The sequence below is a fragment of the Epinephelus lanceolatus genome, chromosome 12 (genome assembly GCF_041903045.1).
Source record: "Epinephelus lanceolatus isolate andai-2023 chromosome 12, ASM4190304v1, whole genome shotgun sequence".
NCBI classification, from domain to species: domain Eukaryota; kingdom Metazoa; phylum Chordata; class Actinopteri; order Perciformes; family Serranidae; genus Epinephelus; species Epinephelus lanceolatus.
Genome location: NC_135745.1, coordinates 37,132,805 through 37,151,254, shown reverse-complemented (window position 1 = coordinate 37,151,254; position 18,450 = coordinate 37,132,805). Strand labels below are relative to the sequence as shown.

Sequence of the window (18,450 nt, the reverse complement as noted above, 5' to 3'; positions counted from 1 at the left end):
CAGAGTATTAAATATCTGGCAGAATATACAAAAATACAAGATAAGAAGTGTTTTCAAGGAGCAAAAGCAAAACCAGTGCCTAATAGAGTAACAATAGGAGTAAGATAAGTACAATGAGTTACTAAAAATGAACTTAAATGGTGGAAAAAACAGACTGCACCTCATAATCAATGTTATATTACAATGAGAAGTAATATTGCACATGATGTTGAGAAAATATTGAGCAAGATACTGAAAAGTAGTACATAATGTACATCATGTAAAGTAACAGTGTACCTAATGTAGGTGAATATTGCTGTCAGTGTCCTTTGTTTAATGTTTAATGTCGCATTGTGTGATTTTTGCCCGCTGCCTTTTTATTCTCTGCCTAATTATAGACATTTTGAAGATAGAGTTAGAGATGTAAAAATAGATATGACCTTATGACCTCACTCTATAACACCCCGTGTGTTCTGCCCCTGCAGGTCAGTCGCAGAGGCCACAGAAGTCAACCTAAACATGCGTGTGGGCTTGCATACAGGTCGGGTGCTGTGCGGAGTGCTGGGCCTCAGGAAATGGCAGTATGATGTGTGGTCCAATGATGTGACCCTAGCCAATGTGATGGAGGCTGGAGGACTACCTGGGTCAGTAATGGACATTTTACATGAATACAAGCCTCAGTAGCTGTGGACACTGCACATGCACACCAATTATGTGATCTAGAATCGCCACATGGAAACATTATGTCTAACATTGTCCTGTATATTCTTTAACCAAGAGTCTGTCTTAATGCTGGTAATTGTTTTAGGACAAATCGGGAATAAATGCAAACTACAGAGGAAACAAGTGCACCAAACTCAGCCGCGTGTTTTTTGATTTTCACCTGTTAACATAAAAATAAAATGAAAGCAAAACTACCTTTTCGCAGCATTTTTAAATAGACTCTTCAGCAGATGACTGAATCTGTAGTGGCCATGACTAGTAGCACCTGGCCCCCCCAAGCATGGCCTAGCACTGGCACCCCCTGGCAAAAATAATTACAGGCTGACATTATTGTCTGTAGGCTGTGGTGTGCTCATTTTGTAAGTTACTGTGTATATATTGGTATCTTCTGAAACTAGACGATCTAACTTTGGAGCATTATTAAGCCCCCTTCCTGACAAGCTATTGTGTCATAATTGATACCAATGGATGTCTTAGATTGTCTAGATTCACAAGATAGAAAAAAGAGCATGCCACAGCCTCTCAAAGACAGTAATGTCCGCTTCTAATTATCATCCATTGGCATAAATCATGTCGCAATAGCTTGTTATTGTTTGACAACCCCTGGGGGTTGGGGGGGTTTCTGGGGGTGCCACTGGCTATGAGTCTAGTTAGGTTTTTTTTTTATACTTTTAATTGTCATCATATCATTTCATGTATCTCATTACAAAGCTCAAGTATTGAAGAAATTCTTTTTTTTCCAGTGAGAAATTATGTGAATAGGTGCGTCAGCAAGTGATACATCAGAATAACAAACTACTGATATACAATTATAAATGGATATAGATAACGTAGTATGTTAACATCATTATTGTGTCATAGAAAAACATCTTTGATTCCATTTCATATTCAATGTTCTTCCTACAATATTTCATGGTTCATAATCAGTTTTTCTTCTTTAGTATTTCTTCCTGTACAGCAACATAAGGCTAAGAAAAACAAATAAAAAACAATACAGGAAATTAAATACATGAAGTTCAAATACAAAAAAAAGAGTAAAAACATGCTCCCTTGCATGACTGTTAGACCTGATACAAAGACATAAAATCCCAGTAGCTTCTATTCAATAATCTTTTCCTATATAATAATAATTTGACGACTTAGATCTTTTTTTTTTCAATCAGTTTCCCTTATTTTATAACTTAAGTACTTCATCTGACATATTTGCTAAAGCGTGTCTCTCCATTTGTCTACCAAAGGACATGGTTTCTGAAGTGTCTTGTTATCTGTTTCATTGCTGTAATACACAGTATCTAGTATAACACAGTTCAGGATAATATTCATTTTCTTCTGTATATGATTCCAAAACAATTGTAATTTTGATATATTTTATATCTGGCATTATAACAGTTGTGCTGTGTATTATCCTGTCCCATCTCTGCCTGTGCTCCACAGAAAAGTCCACATCACCAGATCTACACTGGAGTGCCTAAATGGAGATTATGAGGTGGAGCCTGGAAACGGTCACGAAAGGAACGCCTTCCTCCAAAAACATGAAATTGAAACCTTCTTTATAGTGCCATCTCACCGACGGAAGGTATTGCATTGTAATTCAGTGCTGACAAATGTATACTAAACCGTATGTAGCCTTCAGCAGAGGGAAACAATTCAGATGACGGCATGAGTTGTATCCTGAGATTACACATCCTATAAGACGCTGGCCTTAGTTGAACCTTTAATACCTAGACAGTGTGTACACATTAGCAAAGCTTCTGCAGGACGTATGCTAATCAGTATTATTGGACCTATGTAGGTAAGACAGAGTTATGGTGGCGCTGAGAGCTCGACGCACTCCAAATTAAGACAACACGTGCAGACAAACAAACATCTTGCAGTTGTGTCTATTTAGCTTGCAGTGTGTTGAGCTCTCAGGGCCACCATACAGAGCAGGCTAGGTAAAAAAAAAACAGATTTATCTTGACCAGTTTTTACCTCTATGCCAAGATGGACAATAAAACCATTCCTCAAACAGAAATATAGTGTTGACTAAAGAATCCAGCATCATATGATGGAGCTTTCACACATTTGCTGTTGAGCTGATCTCTCTCCCAGCCTGTAATGGATTGGACTGGAGCTATAAAGCCTCGGGCATCTATCATCTCAAATCTGCACAGTGCTACAAACTTAGAGAGATGTATGTGTGTGTCAGCACACACACATAAACATGCACATCTCCAACAGATGTGCCGAAAGCAGCTGGAGAGGGAATTTCAGTCTTGGTTCTGTATCTCTCCTCTCCTCTCCTCTCCTCTCCTCTCCTCGCCTCTCCCATCCCCTCTTCATTTCTTGCAGCAGGTTTCATGTTATGCAACATAAGGCTAGCACATAGGTTACATGGGTCTGTACATGAACCTGTACCATCCCAGTTGCGTGTGTTTTTTTTCCTCTATATGCCGGAGACTTTGCTAATCCTCTTAATAGAGCTGATGGTTAGGCTTCATCAAAGACATGGCTCAGAGAAAGATGTGCCCTGACTAAGCTGTTTTGAGTACTCACTCTGCTATTGTGCCTTTAATTACTCCTGCTCAGTAACACACTTCCAACTTTGTGTTTCCATCAAAAAAAAAAAAAAAAAAAAAAAACATCCTGTGGGTCACATTAGAGGGCAGGAACAAATGACCTATGTGGTCGTATGGGTTGGAAGACTTGTTGATTTCTTACTACAGAAGACAGTTCCTCAAAATCATTAATCTATTTCACTTTTTCTAAAATAGCCTATAAAACAGAAATGAGGGCAGCAGAATCCTAAAACTTTAAAACCACCTGAGGGAATGACCTACCTTATTTCAACCACTTTCTAGTGTAATTCCTGAGCCTGATAATAGTGATTGCATGCGTGTGTGTGCATGAGCACGTGTGCATACTGTCCAATGCCTGTGCATGATTTATAGACCCTTACATAATACATATTACTGTGTGGGGTATCATGACTAAATCCTTGTTCCCGTTTCTTATCTGGTGACAGATATTCCCAGGATTGATTCTTTCGGATATAAAGCCCGCCAAAAAGATGAAGTTCAAAACTGTGTGCTACTTACTAGTGCAGCTTATGCACTGCAGGAAGATGTTCAAGGCTGAGATTCCCTTCTCCAATGTCATGAACTGCGAGGACGGTGATAAGGTATAAACTCTCAGTGTCTGTGTTGACGTTTCTGTGTTTGTTCGTGCTGTGATTTACGTGAGTAGAGACGAAAAGATATGCAGTTTGAATGTCTAGAGTTTCCTTCAGTAGTGAACGCTTGTTTGACTTAGCAGGATTTCTAAATGTGGCCCTTTATTTAAACCACAAATTGAAACTGTATTGTTTTTATTGATGATATTGTGTAGCCATACAGTATAAGGACATTAGTGGTGAAAACTACTTATATCTCTCAGGCAAATGTTTTCTGTAGAACCACACAGCCATTAGGAAGCATTTAAAACTAATCTCCTTCATATGAAACATTCATATTTAATTGATATCCCTGGGTGTCTTGTACAAAAGCTTCACTGTCACACCAGGACTTGGCTGTTCCACAATTTCATTTTTAAGACATGAGCTAAAGCTCTATTGAACATTGTTCCAACAGAACAGAGTATTTCGATCATCCATGAGGCCTTTGGCAAACATTAGAGGAGCAACGATGTGTGTTTGTGGATTCCTTCATGGTTTAGTGGTTTTCTTAATGTGAACTCTCGGACATACAGTAGATGTTAGCGTGTGTACGAGATGCTCCCGTATACATAGCTGTTACACTAATGCTCTCTGTCACCTCACTGAATATTGTACATTGCCCTCTTGCAGTGATATTTGCAGCACAGCCAGTTCCTTCTGTCTGTCTCCTACGGACACAGATATCTGCTGTAGACTAGGAAACAAATAATAGATTAGTCTATAAACAAACAAACAAAAAAGTGGTCACTATTTTGATAATCTATGAATCAATTTTATTTATTTAGTTCTTTATTCTTGGTGTATTTGACAGGGACAGAAACAGTATGCATGGATAAAATGAAAACCGCTATTTATTGCAAGTATCACAGTGTTTCTAGCAGATGCTAGTTTGCAAAACACATTCCTAGCATGGCTTTTATGAAACTTAGAGACTAAAACAGTGAGGTAAAAAGAAGGTTAACCAGGGGTATAAATATAGACGGTGCAGACAGTTTGGTTGCACTGGGGCCTGTGAGGTGGGGGCCCATAGAGAGAGAGAGCAGGCCCTCCAACAATGTGCTGGGCGGAGAATGGGCCCTCATGAGTGATAGCTACCTTAGAAATATGCCTATGTTCAAAGAAGAACCTTCATTAAATTTTCTTTGTAAAACAGTTAGTATCATCTATAACAAAATGATCTGCTTAATCTACAGAAACTATAAATAATTATTCTTATTATTCTACATAAACATATGCAGATGCTGATTGCTTGGTAATATATATTTGATGTTGTCCAGTGTTGAATCTCTGTTTGATTATGTGACGAGACAATATGTGCACAATAGCGTGCACTATAAGGTCCATCATAATAGCGCACACTGTTTAGTTAAGTTTATTTAAGAAGAACAAGTGCAAAATAATAAAAACACATGGTGTGAAAATGCCAGAATTAGCCAAAAGGCTACCTAAAATACAAGAAAGCACAAAAAGCAAACAAAAAATAAAAATAAAACAAGGCACACAGTTTAAAAGACTTTGAACACATCAACAAGAAATGATTTTACATATTTTTTTTTTGTCACAAGAATGTAGTGATCCTCAAATTTGTGATTTGGTGCTAAAACTTGAGGCAAAAGTGATGAGATATTAAAGGACATACAATTTTAAAAACTACTAGAGGCAGTAGTGACATATTTCCATATAGAACAACATTGCAACACCAGCAGGACATATTAAGAGTTTATTGCCTTCATGTCATATTAATCAACTACTGTATTAACTGAGGCCCATTGTAACCACCTTACACCACTGCTGAGTTAAACTGAATACAGAAAGGTCCACATTAAAAAGCTCACATTAAAACATTACATTTAAAAACTAGATATGAGTACAGGTTTGTTGCTGAGTTAACCAGGATTTGGCAGCTCTCTTAAGTGGTGCAGCAAATTTCAAGTGATCAGGTAGCAAGCTCCAGGACTTTGTTCCTTTTACAAAACAAGATGTCTGAGCAAGGGATGTTTTCATTTGATTGAATTTGATTCAATTTTATTTATAAAGCCCAATATCACAAATCACAATCTGCCTCAGAGGGCTTGGACCCTCACAGTGGATAAGGAAAACTCCCCCTAAAAAAACCCTTTAACAGGGGGGAAAATGGTAGAAACCTCAGGAAGAGCAACTGAGGAGGGAGCCATCTTTTTGCAGAATGGAACCTCACAGCTGCCACACATTTCTTTGTCATTCATTTTAAGGTTTTGGATGGTTAGTTGGACAAAACGCGCAGTTCAAATCAAATCAATCAAACAATTTATCAAGAAAATAATTGGCAGATTAATCAAATCAGAATAATTGTAGGTTGCAGCCTTTTTCTCAATCACAGACTCTCATAGACTCTGTTTGTGACATTAAGGTGTTTTTGTGACACACCAAAATGTCACACTAGTTGGGACTCATGACACCCAGTATTCCACTTTATAATAATCACTATTCTAGATGTTCAAATATTTTTCCAGGCTTACAATGAAAATATGCAGTGAGGTAGCTGAATTAGCAAACCACAGTGCAGGAGACAATAATTTAGTAATTTAAATGGCTTCACAAACCCTCCCTCTTAGTCAGTAAATATATGGTGTTCACATGATGGGTAATCTATCGTAAGATGACAGGGACTGATGTTATGATCCCATCAGCTATAATGACCTCAGCATGTCAGAGAGCAACATACCATATCCCTCACATATACTGTTAGTGACACTGGCAATCTGGCCTAATGTCAAAGAGCTTACTTGACCTTGTGTGCCTGAAAGGAAATCTTGTGGTTGGGCAGCTGTACAATTCTTGCACCACCTGTTTTAATCCAGATTTTCAGGTGTGTGTGTGTGTGTGTGTGTGTGTGTGTGTGTGTGCGTGTGTAGGTGTTGGCTATGTATTTTTCTTGAAAAATAGTTCCCATGAGGTTATGTTAGGGTTAAGACTACAGATCAATAAAGCATGTAGCAGTTATGGTTAAGGTCAGGATAAGCACATGTCATCACAAACATCGAGCAGATTTGTGTTTTAAATATTGATTATGAAAGGTTGATTAGGCATCATTTCCCCACTTTTATAACATCGCCCTCTGCAGCTGCATCCAGTGTAGATCTCCACCTCACACTAAATGATAGTGTCACCTCTTAGAGTTACATTTCAAGTAATGACAATGTCCTCACATCATAGACAGACGGCAGATTAGTATAAAATGAAAGACAAATCGAAAAGTGGCGACAGGTTAAGTCATACATGCACCTTGTGCTGAACGGCTGTTTTACATTCAGACCACACACACTTGAATGGTGTGAAATGACATATGCATTCAAGGCACGGAGAGGAGCAATATAAGGGACAAGGGATGAATGAATAGGATTTTTGGTGCAGCAGACACGGCTGTGCTGCGTTGAGCACAATATGGAATATAAGGAGAATTCGGCGTCGGCAGGTCACTGTGCTGCTGTCTCATAAATAACACAAAACCAAAGCACAAGGGAGGCACTGAGGAATAAGGGGTGGAAATGGATAGATTATGGAAGAAGAAAGACTGGATGGAAGGAGGGAAGAATAAACAGAAACAGGGAAGGTAATAAGGAAGGAAGGATGAAGCAGGGGAGTGAAAGAGGTAAGGATGAACAGACAAAACAAGGGAGGAAGAGCAGGAAGAAAGATAAAGAGACAAAAATGAGAGAAGGAAATAATAGAGAAATGAAATATAGACAGAATCAGAGAAGGAAAGAGAGGTAGAAAGGAAAAATCTACAAAGGCAGGGAAGGAAGGAAAGAAGGACAAATAGGCTACACAGAGGCAAGGGGGACATGAGGAGGAATAGATAGAGACAAGAAAGAAAAGAAGGAAGTAAGGAAGAATATCTGAAAGTGGAGAAGAAAGATGGAAGTAGGGCGGGATATATAAAAGCAGGACAGGAAGGAAGAAAGAATGTAATGGGGAAGGGAAGGTAAGAATAAAGGGAAGCAAGGAAGTAAGTAAGCATGATGTTAGGAAGTATAGATGGAAGCAGAGACAGAAAGAATAGAAAAGGGAAGTATAGACAGAAGCAGGAGAGGGAAGAGAGGGAAAGGAAGAATATACAGAGGCAGGGGAGAAAGGAGGTAACTGAGGAAGAATAGATGGAAAGAAGGAAGTAGGGAAGAATACATGGAAGCGGAAAAAGGAAAGAAGGAAGTAAGGATAAGGATATAGGAGAACAGAGAAGGACGGATGAATATACTGAAACAGGAAAGGAAAGAAAGAAGAAGGAAGAATATACAGAAGTGGGGAAGGAAAGACTGAAGTTGGGAAGAATATATAAAAGCAGGAAAGGAAGAAAGAAAGACTAAATGTATACAGAAGCAAGGAAGGAAGTAAGCATGAAGTAAGGACGTATAGATGGAAGCAGAGAAGGAAGGAAGGTATAAGGACAATAAGAATGTACAGAGCCAGGAAAGGAAGTAGAGAAGGGAGCAGGGGAGAAAGGAGTGAATGGAGGAAGAATATAAGGAAACAAGAAAGGACAGAAAGAAGTGGGGAAGAATATATGGAAGCAGTCAAGGAAGCTATTAAGTAAGGATATAGGAGAACAGAGAGGAAGGACGAATATACTGAAAGAGGAAAGGAAAGAAGGAAGTGAGGAAGAATATACAGAAGTGGGGAAGGAAAGATGGAAGTAGGGCAGAATATATAAAAGCAGGAAAGGAAGGAAGGAAGAATGTAATGGAGCAGGGAAGATAAGAATATATGGAAGCAAGGAAGTAAGTAAGCATGAAGTAAGGAAGTAAAGATAGAAGCAGAGAAAGGAAAGAATAGGAAAACGAAGTATAGACAGAAGGAGGGAAGGAAAGAGAGGGAACGGAAGAATGTACAGAGCCAGTGAAGGAAGTAAAGAAGGAAGCATATACAGAGGCAGGGGAGAAGGGAGGGAACTGAGGAAGAATAGATGGAAACAAGGAGGGAGAGAAGGAAGTAGGGAAGAATACATGGAAGCAGTCAAGGAAGCTACTGAGTAAGGATATAGGAGAACAGAGAAGGAAGGATGAATATACTGAAACAGAAAAGGAAAGAAGTAGGGAAGAATACAATGAAGCAGAAAACAGAAAGAAGGAAGTAGGGAAGAATATATGAAGTGGTCAAGGAAGCTATTGAGTAAGGATATAGGAGAACAGAGAAAGGAAATATAGACGGTAGCAGAAAAGGAAAGAGGACTTAAGGAAGAATGTATACAGAGCCAGGGAAGAAAGAAAAGAAGGGAGGATATACAGAGGCAAGGGAGAGAAGAGGGAACTGAGGAAGAATAGATGGGAAGAAGGAAGTAGGGAAGAATATGTGGTAGCAGGAAAGGGAAGATGGAAGTAAGGAAGAATATATGGAAGTGGTCAAGGAAGCTATTGAGTAAGGATATAGAAGAACAGAGAAGGAAGGATGAATATACTGAAACAGGAAAGGAAAGAAGGAAGAAATGAAGAATAGATGGAAACAAGGACAGAAAGCAGGAAGTAAGGAAGAATAGCCAGAAGCAGGAGAGGAAAGAATAGAGAAAGGAAATATAGACGGTAGCAGAAAAGGAAAGAGGACTTAAAGGAAGAATGTACAGAGCCAGGGAAGAAAGGAAAGAAGGGCGGATATACAGAGGCAAGGGAGAAAGGAGGGAGCTGAGGAAGGATAGATGGGAAGAAGGAAGTAGGGAAGAATACAATGAATCAGAAAAAGGAAAGAAGGAAGTAAAAAGAATATATGGAAGTGGTCAAGGAAGCTATTAAGTAAGGATATAGGACAACAGAGAAGGAAGGATGAATATACTGAAACAGGAAAGGAAAGAAGTAAGAAATGAAGAATAGATGGAAACAAGGACAGAAAGCAGGAAGTAAGGAAGAATAGCCAGAAGCAGGAGAGGAAAGAATAGAGAAAGGAAATATAGACCGTAGGAAAGGGAAAGAGGACTTAAGGAAGAATGTGCAGAGTCAGGGAAGAAAGGAAAGAAGGGAGGATAAACAGAGGCAGGGGAAATAGGAGAAAACTGAGGAAGGATAGATGGAAACAAGGAAGGAAAGAAGAAAGTTATGAAGAATATTCTGAAGTGGGAAAGGAAAGACAGAAGTAGGGAAGAATATGTGGAAGCAGGTAAGGAGGAACATAGCGAAGCAGGAAAGGGAAAAAGGAAGTAATAAAGAATAGATGGGAACAGGGAGAGAAAGTAGGAAGTGAAGAAGAATAGATCGAAGCAAGGAAGGACACAGAGACTAAAGAAGAATGTACGGAGCCAGGGAAGGAAGGAAAGAAGGAAGAATATACAGAGGCAGGGAAAATAGGAGGAAACTGAGGAAGGATAAAAGGAAACAAGAAAAGATGGAAGAAAGGAAGAACATGCAGAAGTAGGAAATGATGAATATACTGAAGGAGGATAAGGGAGAAGGAAGTAATGAGGAATAGACGGAGGAACAGGAGGAGGCAGGAAGTAGGAAAGAATAGAAGGAAGCAGGGAAGTAAGGAAGAAACGAAGGAAATCAAGGAAGTCAGTGAGCTGTACACATTCATGTCATGTCATGAACTCATGAACAGTCTGGTGATCCTTGCTCACCCTTTGCTCCCCTACTGTGCCACCGAGCTACACAATTCATCCAGCATGCTCACTTACATGTGCACACACCCACCTACACACACAAACACACACACACAAACACACACTCTGCCATGTTAACTCTCTGGCTTTGCTCCAATGCCCAATGTTTTGCAAAGCTGCTCTCTTTGGCTGCCGAAGACACTTAGACACAGTGGGGTGCATTCAGTAATGAAGTTAAGTGTGAAGGCAATGTCCTAATTTGAAAGTATAATCAGGTGCCCGTGCTTATTGTTGACTCTTATTCACCCTTGTTCCTAATATGATAATCCTCCAGTAGTGGAGCGAATACAGGGCGCTGCATTGCAGCCTGTTTATCATCACACTGTCGTTTTTCAAGTTCCACATTTTTTAAGTGAGGATTTCTTCTTTATCTCCACCAGCGGAGGGCCATGCGGACGGCTCCACAGAAGCTGAGGAGTCGTTCCAACACAAACCAGGCTAATGTGATCCAGAGCAGCCCCAGAACCCGGGTCAACCGCTACATCGGTCGTCTGATCGAGGCCCGCCAGACCGAGTCAGACACAGCAGACCTCAACTTCCTCACACTCATGTATAAGTGCTCTGAGCGCGAGCAGAGGGTGAGAGACTTCAGACGCCTGTAGCAGTGAGATGTTGAGGATGCAGCCTCTGAATGAATATGTTGGTTCTCACTCTTATCTGGTCTCTGGCATTACGTAGTACCACCAGGTTCCTGATGAGTACTTCACCAGCGCAGTGGTCCTCTCTCTGATCCTAGCTGCCTTGTTTGGCCTTGTCTATCTTCTCATTATACCACAGTATGTACAGCAGATTCTCTTCTTGTCCCTTCATCTCTCTATTGCTTTTTCTCTCTCCATGCATCTCTTTAATTGGCTCAGGTCTTTTAACTAACCCTGCCATCTTCCTCTCTCATTTTTTTCCCACTCAGGGGCACAGTGGTACTTGTTCTTCTCGTCTTCTGCATCTGTTTCCTAGTAGCTTGTATCATGTACCTGCATATCACTAGAGTACAGGTAAATACAGCTGCTCTCTTATCCCTCTTGTCTTCCTTTCACTTTTTACTCACACGTTAACTTCTTCTCTCTGATCTGGTGCCTCAGAGAGCCGGCGAGTTTCTTCATTTAAATTTTTCTCTGCTATGATTCTTTTTCTTTTTGCTGACTAAAGAGAAATATGTAAATGTATTTTATACAGCCTTGTCATAGCGATTCAGTATTCATTGGCTTCAAGATTACTTTCTAAGCCTCTGTGCTGTGTTTAAACTCAGATGGCTGGTCTATTAATTTCAGCTTTTGTTGAGGTTGATGGTCGTTCTCAAAGCTCCTAAGCTCCTGACCACATCAGTTTAAAAGTTTTTTTTATATTACCCTTTGTGGCTTTTATTCACTCTTGTTCTCTTTTCTCTACTAACCTTTGCTACGATTACATCTAATTGACATTTGTATATAAAGTAATGAAAAGGTCTGCATCACTATGTGCATGCAAAATATAGCTTACTGTAGCAACACTTTTGTTTTTGCTCCCATTTCTCACAGGTTTAACTTAAAGATTTAAGTCTTTTCAAGCACACAAATGACGTATTTCTCTAAAATTTTGGTCGCAAATTTATTAGAATTCAAGTTAGTGAGCACTTTCCTTTTCTAAGATGATCCATTGACCTGTGTGGCGCATCAGGATGCTGATTATACAGCATCATTACTTCCCATATGTGCCTTGGGATGGTCACAATAAAAGACAGTGCAGTTTGATCACACAACACAAAGCTACAGATGTCACAAGTTTTGACAGAGCATGTCATTGGCAGGTGACTGTAGGACTATCCCCCAGAGCTGTTGCCCGTGATATAGGGATATAGGGTTGCCCCCAGGATATATGTTTAGTAGGGCTGCCCCCCGACTAAGAATTTTCCTAGTCGACAAATAGTCATCATTTAGGGCCATTAGCCGACTAGTCGCCTGCATGTTTACAGCATTAATTTAATTATTAAACGATATATTTTGGTGGTTTGAGTTGAAGGTGTGAGAAAGAATAGTATCAGTAACATTGTTAACACTGTGCTACATTACAGAGAAATACAAAACCGTACTAATGAACCTTCATTAATATAGGCCTATATTTTATCTACAAGTGCACGTCACACACTGAGCGAGCCGCCTGTTAATGACGCTGTGGGCTAATGGGCATGTAGCTACTTCCATGTTTCAGATGATACGTCATGTTTGTAGTCGACCAATGAAGATGAGTTTACATATCACCTTGGGTTCGTCCTTCACCTTCTCAAAATGATCCCACACTTTGGATTTCCTGCCCGACATGTTATTAACTAGCCTGTGGAATAACCGCAGGTACCAGCCCTGGAAATAAACAGCTGAGCGTGGCAACTTCCTGTGTCTGTCCTTTCAAATTAAACTCCCACATGGTTCAGTCATATAGGTTTTGATTTATATTGACAAGGCGCAGCTCCTATTAGAGTTACACATTTGTTTTTTTAGTTGGTTTATTTGTTTTTTCGGCAAGAAAGCAACCAATGAAATCTTGCCAACTAATGAGCTTTCTGGTCAACTAAGATTTGGTTGACTATTAGGGGGCAGACCTTTGCCCTTGACAAATACCCCCCAAATTATCATAGCTTAGAAAAAACTAATAATGACACTAATAAAACAATTTAAACAATAAGAACCAAACTGAAACAAACAAACCCACTTTGGAAACTCACTGAAACTAAACTGAACTGAAATCAAAAATCAGAAACGAAAATAAAAATAAATTCTCATGAGAAATACAAAACTATAATAACTCTGCTACTTACACATCATATAATGTTCCTCATGCTGCTGGTTTCCTTCACCTAACTTTTCTTCGTTCTTGTCTCAGTGTTTTCCAGGGTGCCTGACCATTCAGATTCGCACTGCTCTCTGTATTCTCATAGTGCTCTTAATCTACGCTGTTGCCCAGGCCTGTGTGGTAAGTGGGAACGGCAACAGTAAAAATGTCATCTAGTATGTCAGCTAGTAAGAAAAATGTCGCCATATTTTGGTCTGTAATTGTAGCTCCCTTTTGGTTTAAAAAGTGTATGCTTTGATGCTAGACTGTGCTGGTGAGATGTTTTATTGTTACAGTCATATATCAGTTGAGTTGTTAGAGCAGGCTACCACTGAATTACTCTCTACTTTATCATCTTTATGCACATGCATCCTCCATTTGCCTCTGTCAGGTGGGCTGTATGCCCTGGTTGTGGGGTAGTGCCAACACCAACAGCTCCATCGTCATCATCGATTTGGACGGCGGCGCTAACCACACCATGGCGGAGCTGCCTTGTGACGGTGCCCGCTACGCCTTTCTGTCCTGTGTGGTGGGCACACTCACCCTGGCACTTTTCCTGCGGGTGTCATGGCTGCCAAAGATGGCGCTAATGCTCCTTCTGGGGGTGCTGTATGTCACCGTGTTGGAGCTCAGCGGCTTTCGCAAGACTGCAGGGTGAGAGGTTCACGGCACAACATGACCACAGACACCAAGACGCACACAGTCATGCAAAACACTGTTTGTTTGCACTTTATTTCTGTCATTTCCGGAAGTTACATGAGTCAACAATTGGCGGAGAATGTCGAGCCACGTGTTTGTTTGCTCCAGAGAGGGGACGGATGACCAGGCGTTTGGAAGAACATTTACAGTACATGTGCTGAGATGTATGTGTGTGTAGGAGTCTTTGCTTGTCTGCAGCCCACACACTCTTTCATTTTCCACCCTTTGAAGCAGCACATGTGCTCATTAGTTCCAAATCAGAAGCCTGAAAGGACAATGTGGGCTGGGTGATGGGAGCGCGTTAGCTGTTTCAACCCAGCACAGAGGGGCCTGGCCAATTTTATTGGAGCTCAGATCATAAATGGGCCTCTGAAAAGTGATTACGTTGAATTTGTTAAGGTTATTAAGATAAAGATCCCTTTTGAAAAGCTCATTTTGTTTAGATGCAGTTAGACGTCAGTGAGTAATATAATGCTGTGCGGTCCAACACTTCTAGCACATTTAAGCTCTTTCATTCATGTGTTTTCCTGAGTTTAACATTTTGTTTTTTAATGTAAAACAATACATATACATTATCTTCCATTATTTATTTAAAGGAGTAGTTCACCCAAAAACAATATCGTATTAAATAGTCACCTCCTTAGGCTCTCTGTGGTCCCAGAAAAAGTTTTCTATCGAATGACATTATGGAGAAGTGAGCATCCAGAAAATAAATCAACAAGTTCTGCTGAACTACTGATAAAAACAGCATTCTCCATGAAGGACTTTGGTGTTCACTCAGTGAGCACGCATTGCACAGTGAAATCCGTGTCAGGTCAAGTCAAGTCAGGCAGTTATGGGAGTATAATCCAAAACTGCTTTGTGAAGTAACAGTTTAACTAAGATACTTGTGACTGGATTTCCATGAGCCCCCCATAGGATTCACGACACCTTAATAATGTTGCATTGGAATTTTTAGAAAGATTTTTCTTATTATTACTTATTACTTATTTTGCACTCTCTATTAGTTTTCATTTTTGGGGGGCTCCACTCACCTGTTCAGATCCCCCATCCATTCTAATGAACATAACTTTTCTAGGATGTTTAGATCTATAATTACTGTTATCTGACTCCACCAGGTTTCTTTTTTGTTTGTTTATTAATATGTGGAGGTTTTGAATGAACTACTTCCTGGAGATACTTCAGAAATTGAGGATATTTTGAGTCATGCCGATAAATACAATACAATATACACATGTACAATGTGTTTTAAAGCAGTGGTTCCCAACTGGTGGGTTGCAGTCCAAAAGTGGGTCGTGGGTCCATTCTGAATGGACCGCAATTGACTCGTATCAAGTTTGCAAGTAAACAAAACTCTTTATTTTTGAAGTACAGTGAATTTCTAGCACAGAGCTTTTATTTTGGAGTGCAGTTTCCTGCTGTAGAGTGAGCGACTACCGGACAGCTTCTTGACAGAGACGACAAACTAGCTTGACGACATGGCCAAAACACATGTATGACGCTGAGTTTATTAAACTGTGTGGACCTTGAAATAATGACTAAGGAGAAAACCGGACCCCGTGGTTGGACCAGTTGGAATCCACTGAGTTAACCATTCATGAAAAATAAATAAATAAAGGTCTGTTAAGACTATTTATTGCCATTTTTACTATTAGGTGGTTACTCAAGTTCAGATCCTCTGTGTCTTTGAAAGGACAGAAATAATTTTGCTAATAATCTTAAGTAGAAAGCCACCATTTCGATACGTTTTTGTGTGTGTTTGGGATATAACTGGGTTCTGACCATATTTACACCATTTGATATAAAACTTATTCTGGGACCACAGAGAGTATACGTACAATTTGTATTGTTTTGAGTAAACTATTCCTTTAATAAAACTTACCTTGCGATTTCTCAGGACACTGTGGGGGGTCCATTCAACCTTCGTGTGTAGTTTTGTGTGTGGTCCACTCCGGTGCTGACTTGTGTGTTGGTCTCTTCCACAGTGGGGGGTCCTTCCACATCCGGGGCTACGAGCCCATCCTGTCTCTGTTGCTCTTTGTCAGTGCCCTGGCCCTCCACTCCAGGCAACTTGACCTCAAACTACGCTTGGACTTCCTATGGGCTGTGCAGGTCAGGAAGTGTGTGTATCAGTGTGTGTGAAACAGGCTGTGGATATTGTGAGGCTTAAATATCATTAACATAAGATTTAATACAAGTGTACCATAGGAATGCAGCCATTTCAGCTTTTATGCATGTGAACTATGGGGGGATGTATGGAGGGTTTGTATTTATAGGCTGCCAGCTGTCTGTTCTTTGGCAAAAAAACAAGGGTAGGAAGCTTGTTTTCATTTGGCACCAGGAGTGTTTATAAAAGGACTGCTTTGCATATTGGGATTGCAAAAGCTGAATTCTAAGCTAAATGATTATTTAACTAGCTGCATTAGTCATGTAATAGCCAAGTCTACTCAACTATGACACATACAGTCCATGTTGTGTGGCTTTCTACTGACCCCGTGTGGTGACAATGTGAGACAAGCTACAGTCCTCATGGCTCTATCTGTATATTTTTCTTGTGTGCTACATCTGCTGTCAGGCGGAAGAGGATAGAGACGGCATGGAGAAAGTCAAGCTGGACAACAGGAGGATTCTCTTCAATCTCCTGCCGGCCCATGTGGCTCAGCACTTCTTACTGTCAAACCCCAGGAACATGGTGAGCCTCGCTAATAGACAGGCAGACAGACAAACAGACAAACAGGTAGATAAACAGACAATATATAAAGCACCTTTGATGTCTTCTGATTCATGTCTTCTTTTCTGTTTTACTGTATGACGTCTTGTCCCGTCAGGATCTATACTATCAGTCCTACGCTCAAGTTGGCGTCCTGTTTGCCTCGATCCCAAACTTCAATGATTTCTACATCGAGCTGGATGGCAACAACATGGGAGTGGAGTGCCTGAGACTTCTGAATGAGATCATTGCCGACTTTGATGAGGTGGAAAGCTGATTTTTTTTTTTTTTTTTTTACTTTGAACATCCTTGACCTCTCTGTGATTTGAATTGTGTTGCACTGGTGTGTTTATTTGAATGTATGTGTGTTGCAGCTCATGGATAAGGAGTGCTACAAGGATATAGAGAAAATCAAAACCATTGGCAGTACGTACATGGCAGCTGTGGGCCTCGTCCCCACCATTGGAACCAAGGTGGCGTGTTATTTTATGCTTCTGTGTGTGTTGCATGTGTATTTATTTATTTTATTTAATTATTTGAAGGATAGTTCCTTAAGATGAATCATCTTGTTTTCAAGGGAGTCCTTAGAAATGAATGCAGTACATTGTAATTAAGCCAGTATGAAGGGTCATTTCATGCATAGATGCTAACTGCTCTGTATACTTCCTCTGTTTAGGCCAAAAAATCTGTTTACGACCATCTCAGCACAATCGCAGACTACGCCATTGAGATGTTTGACGTCTTGGATGAAATCAACTATCAGTCATACAACGAGTTTGTGCTGAGAGTGGGTAAGTCTACCCTTAGTTCACAGTGTGACCGTGAGAAACCTTTGTTCTTTAGTACTTTTTATTTGTTGTTAACATGTTCTTATGTTTATGCAGGAATCAATGTGGGTCCAGTGGTCGCAGGGGTGATCGGGGCGCGGCGACCTCAGTATGACATCTGGGGAAACACGGTCAATGTGGCCAGCAGGATGGACAGCACTGGAGTGCCAGGAAAGATACAGGTATTCAACACACACTGGATTATGATAATTATCTAAAAGTCATTTTATTATAAGGGGAGATGCGATTGATTTGCAGGAAGGGATATACAAACAAAATTGTTTTTGAGTTATTAAATTGATTTAAATTTTTCTACATTGAGTACTTTTACATTTGATACTTACACACATTTTCCGAATTGTACTTAATACTTTTACTTCAGTAACACCTTACTCAGCAACGTATTTGACATGGCTGTATGCAGGAAGGCTAAACATATTATTGCCGATACCTCACATCCACTACACTCACAGTTTGAGCTGCTCTCGTCTGCCTGGGAGTCGATTTAGGGTCCCTAGAGCCAGTCGGAACATATATAAGAAGTCCTTTATTCCCTGTGCCATACAGGCAATGAACACAGAATGAACACTACTGTTTTTATAAGACGTGCTCTCTTTTAATATTCATTTGATTTATTGCTCCTACCTGCCTATTTGTACTATTGTATCATATATATTGTTTAACTGTACGTTTTTATTGGTGCATTTTGTTATGTGAAGGTGATTTTTGAGAGAAGCCAAAAGACAAATTTCCACTGAGGTACAGGGCTTTTTCAAGTAACAGTATTTTAACAGTGTGGTATTAGTACTTTTGCTTAATTAAAGGATCTGTATACTTCCTCCACCACTGTTGCTAACACAATATACAGCATCATATATGTTTTGTTATTGCTGGG

At 40.1% G+C, this 18,450-nt stretch overlaps 1 protein-coding gene across 2 annotated transcripts in view; it reads left to right on the top strand.

Annotated features, from left to right (window-relative positions):
- LOC117272452 (adenylate cyclase type 1-like) overlaps window positions 1–18,450 on the top strand; it is a 58,614-nt gene that overhangs the window by 38,480 nt on the left and 1,684 nt on the right. The window contains exons 6-19 of one of the 2 annotated variants that reach the window (XM_033651388.2): window positions 465–623; window positions 2,137–2,278; window positions 3,707–3,862; window positions 10,898–11,095; window positions 11,196–11,293; window positions 11,425–11,509; window positions 13,371–13,460; window positions 13,711–13,973; window positions 16,004–16,130; window positions 16,594–16,755; window positions 16,847–16,993; window positions 17,103–17,201; window positions 17,405–17,519; window positions 17,613–17,737. In XM_033651388.2, the coding sequence (XP_033507279.2) occupies window positions 465–623; window positions 2,137–2,278; window positions 3,707–3,862; window positions 10,898–11,095; window positions 11,196–11,293; window positions 11,425–11,509; window positions 13,371–13,460; window positions 13,711–13,973; window positions 16,004–16,130; window positions 16,594–16,755; window positions 16,847–16,993; window positions 17,103–17,201; window positions 17,405–17,519; window positions 17,613–17,737 (1,966 nt within the window). The remainder of the gene's footprint in view (window positions 1–464; window positions 624–2,136; window positions 2,279–3,706; window positions 3,863–10,897; window positions 11,096–11,195; window positions 11,294–11,424; window positions 11,510–13,370; window positions 13,461–13,710; window positions 13,974–16,003; window positions 16,131–16,593; window positions 16,756–16,846; window positions 16,994–17,102; window positions 17,202–17,404; window positions 17,520–17,612; window positions 17,738–18,450) is intronic. The other variant, XM_033651389.2, reaches the window with a different exon arrangement.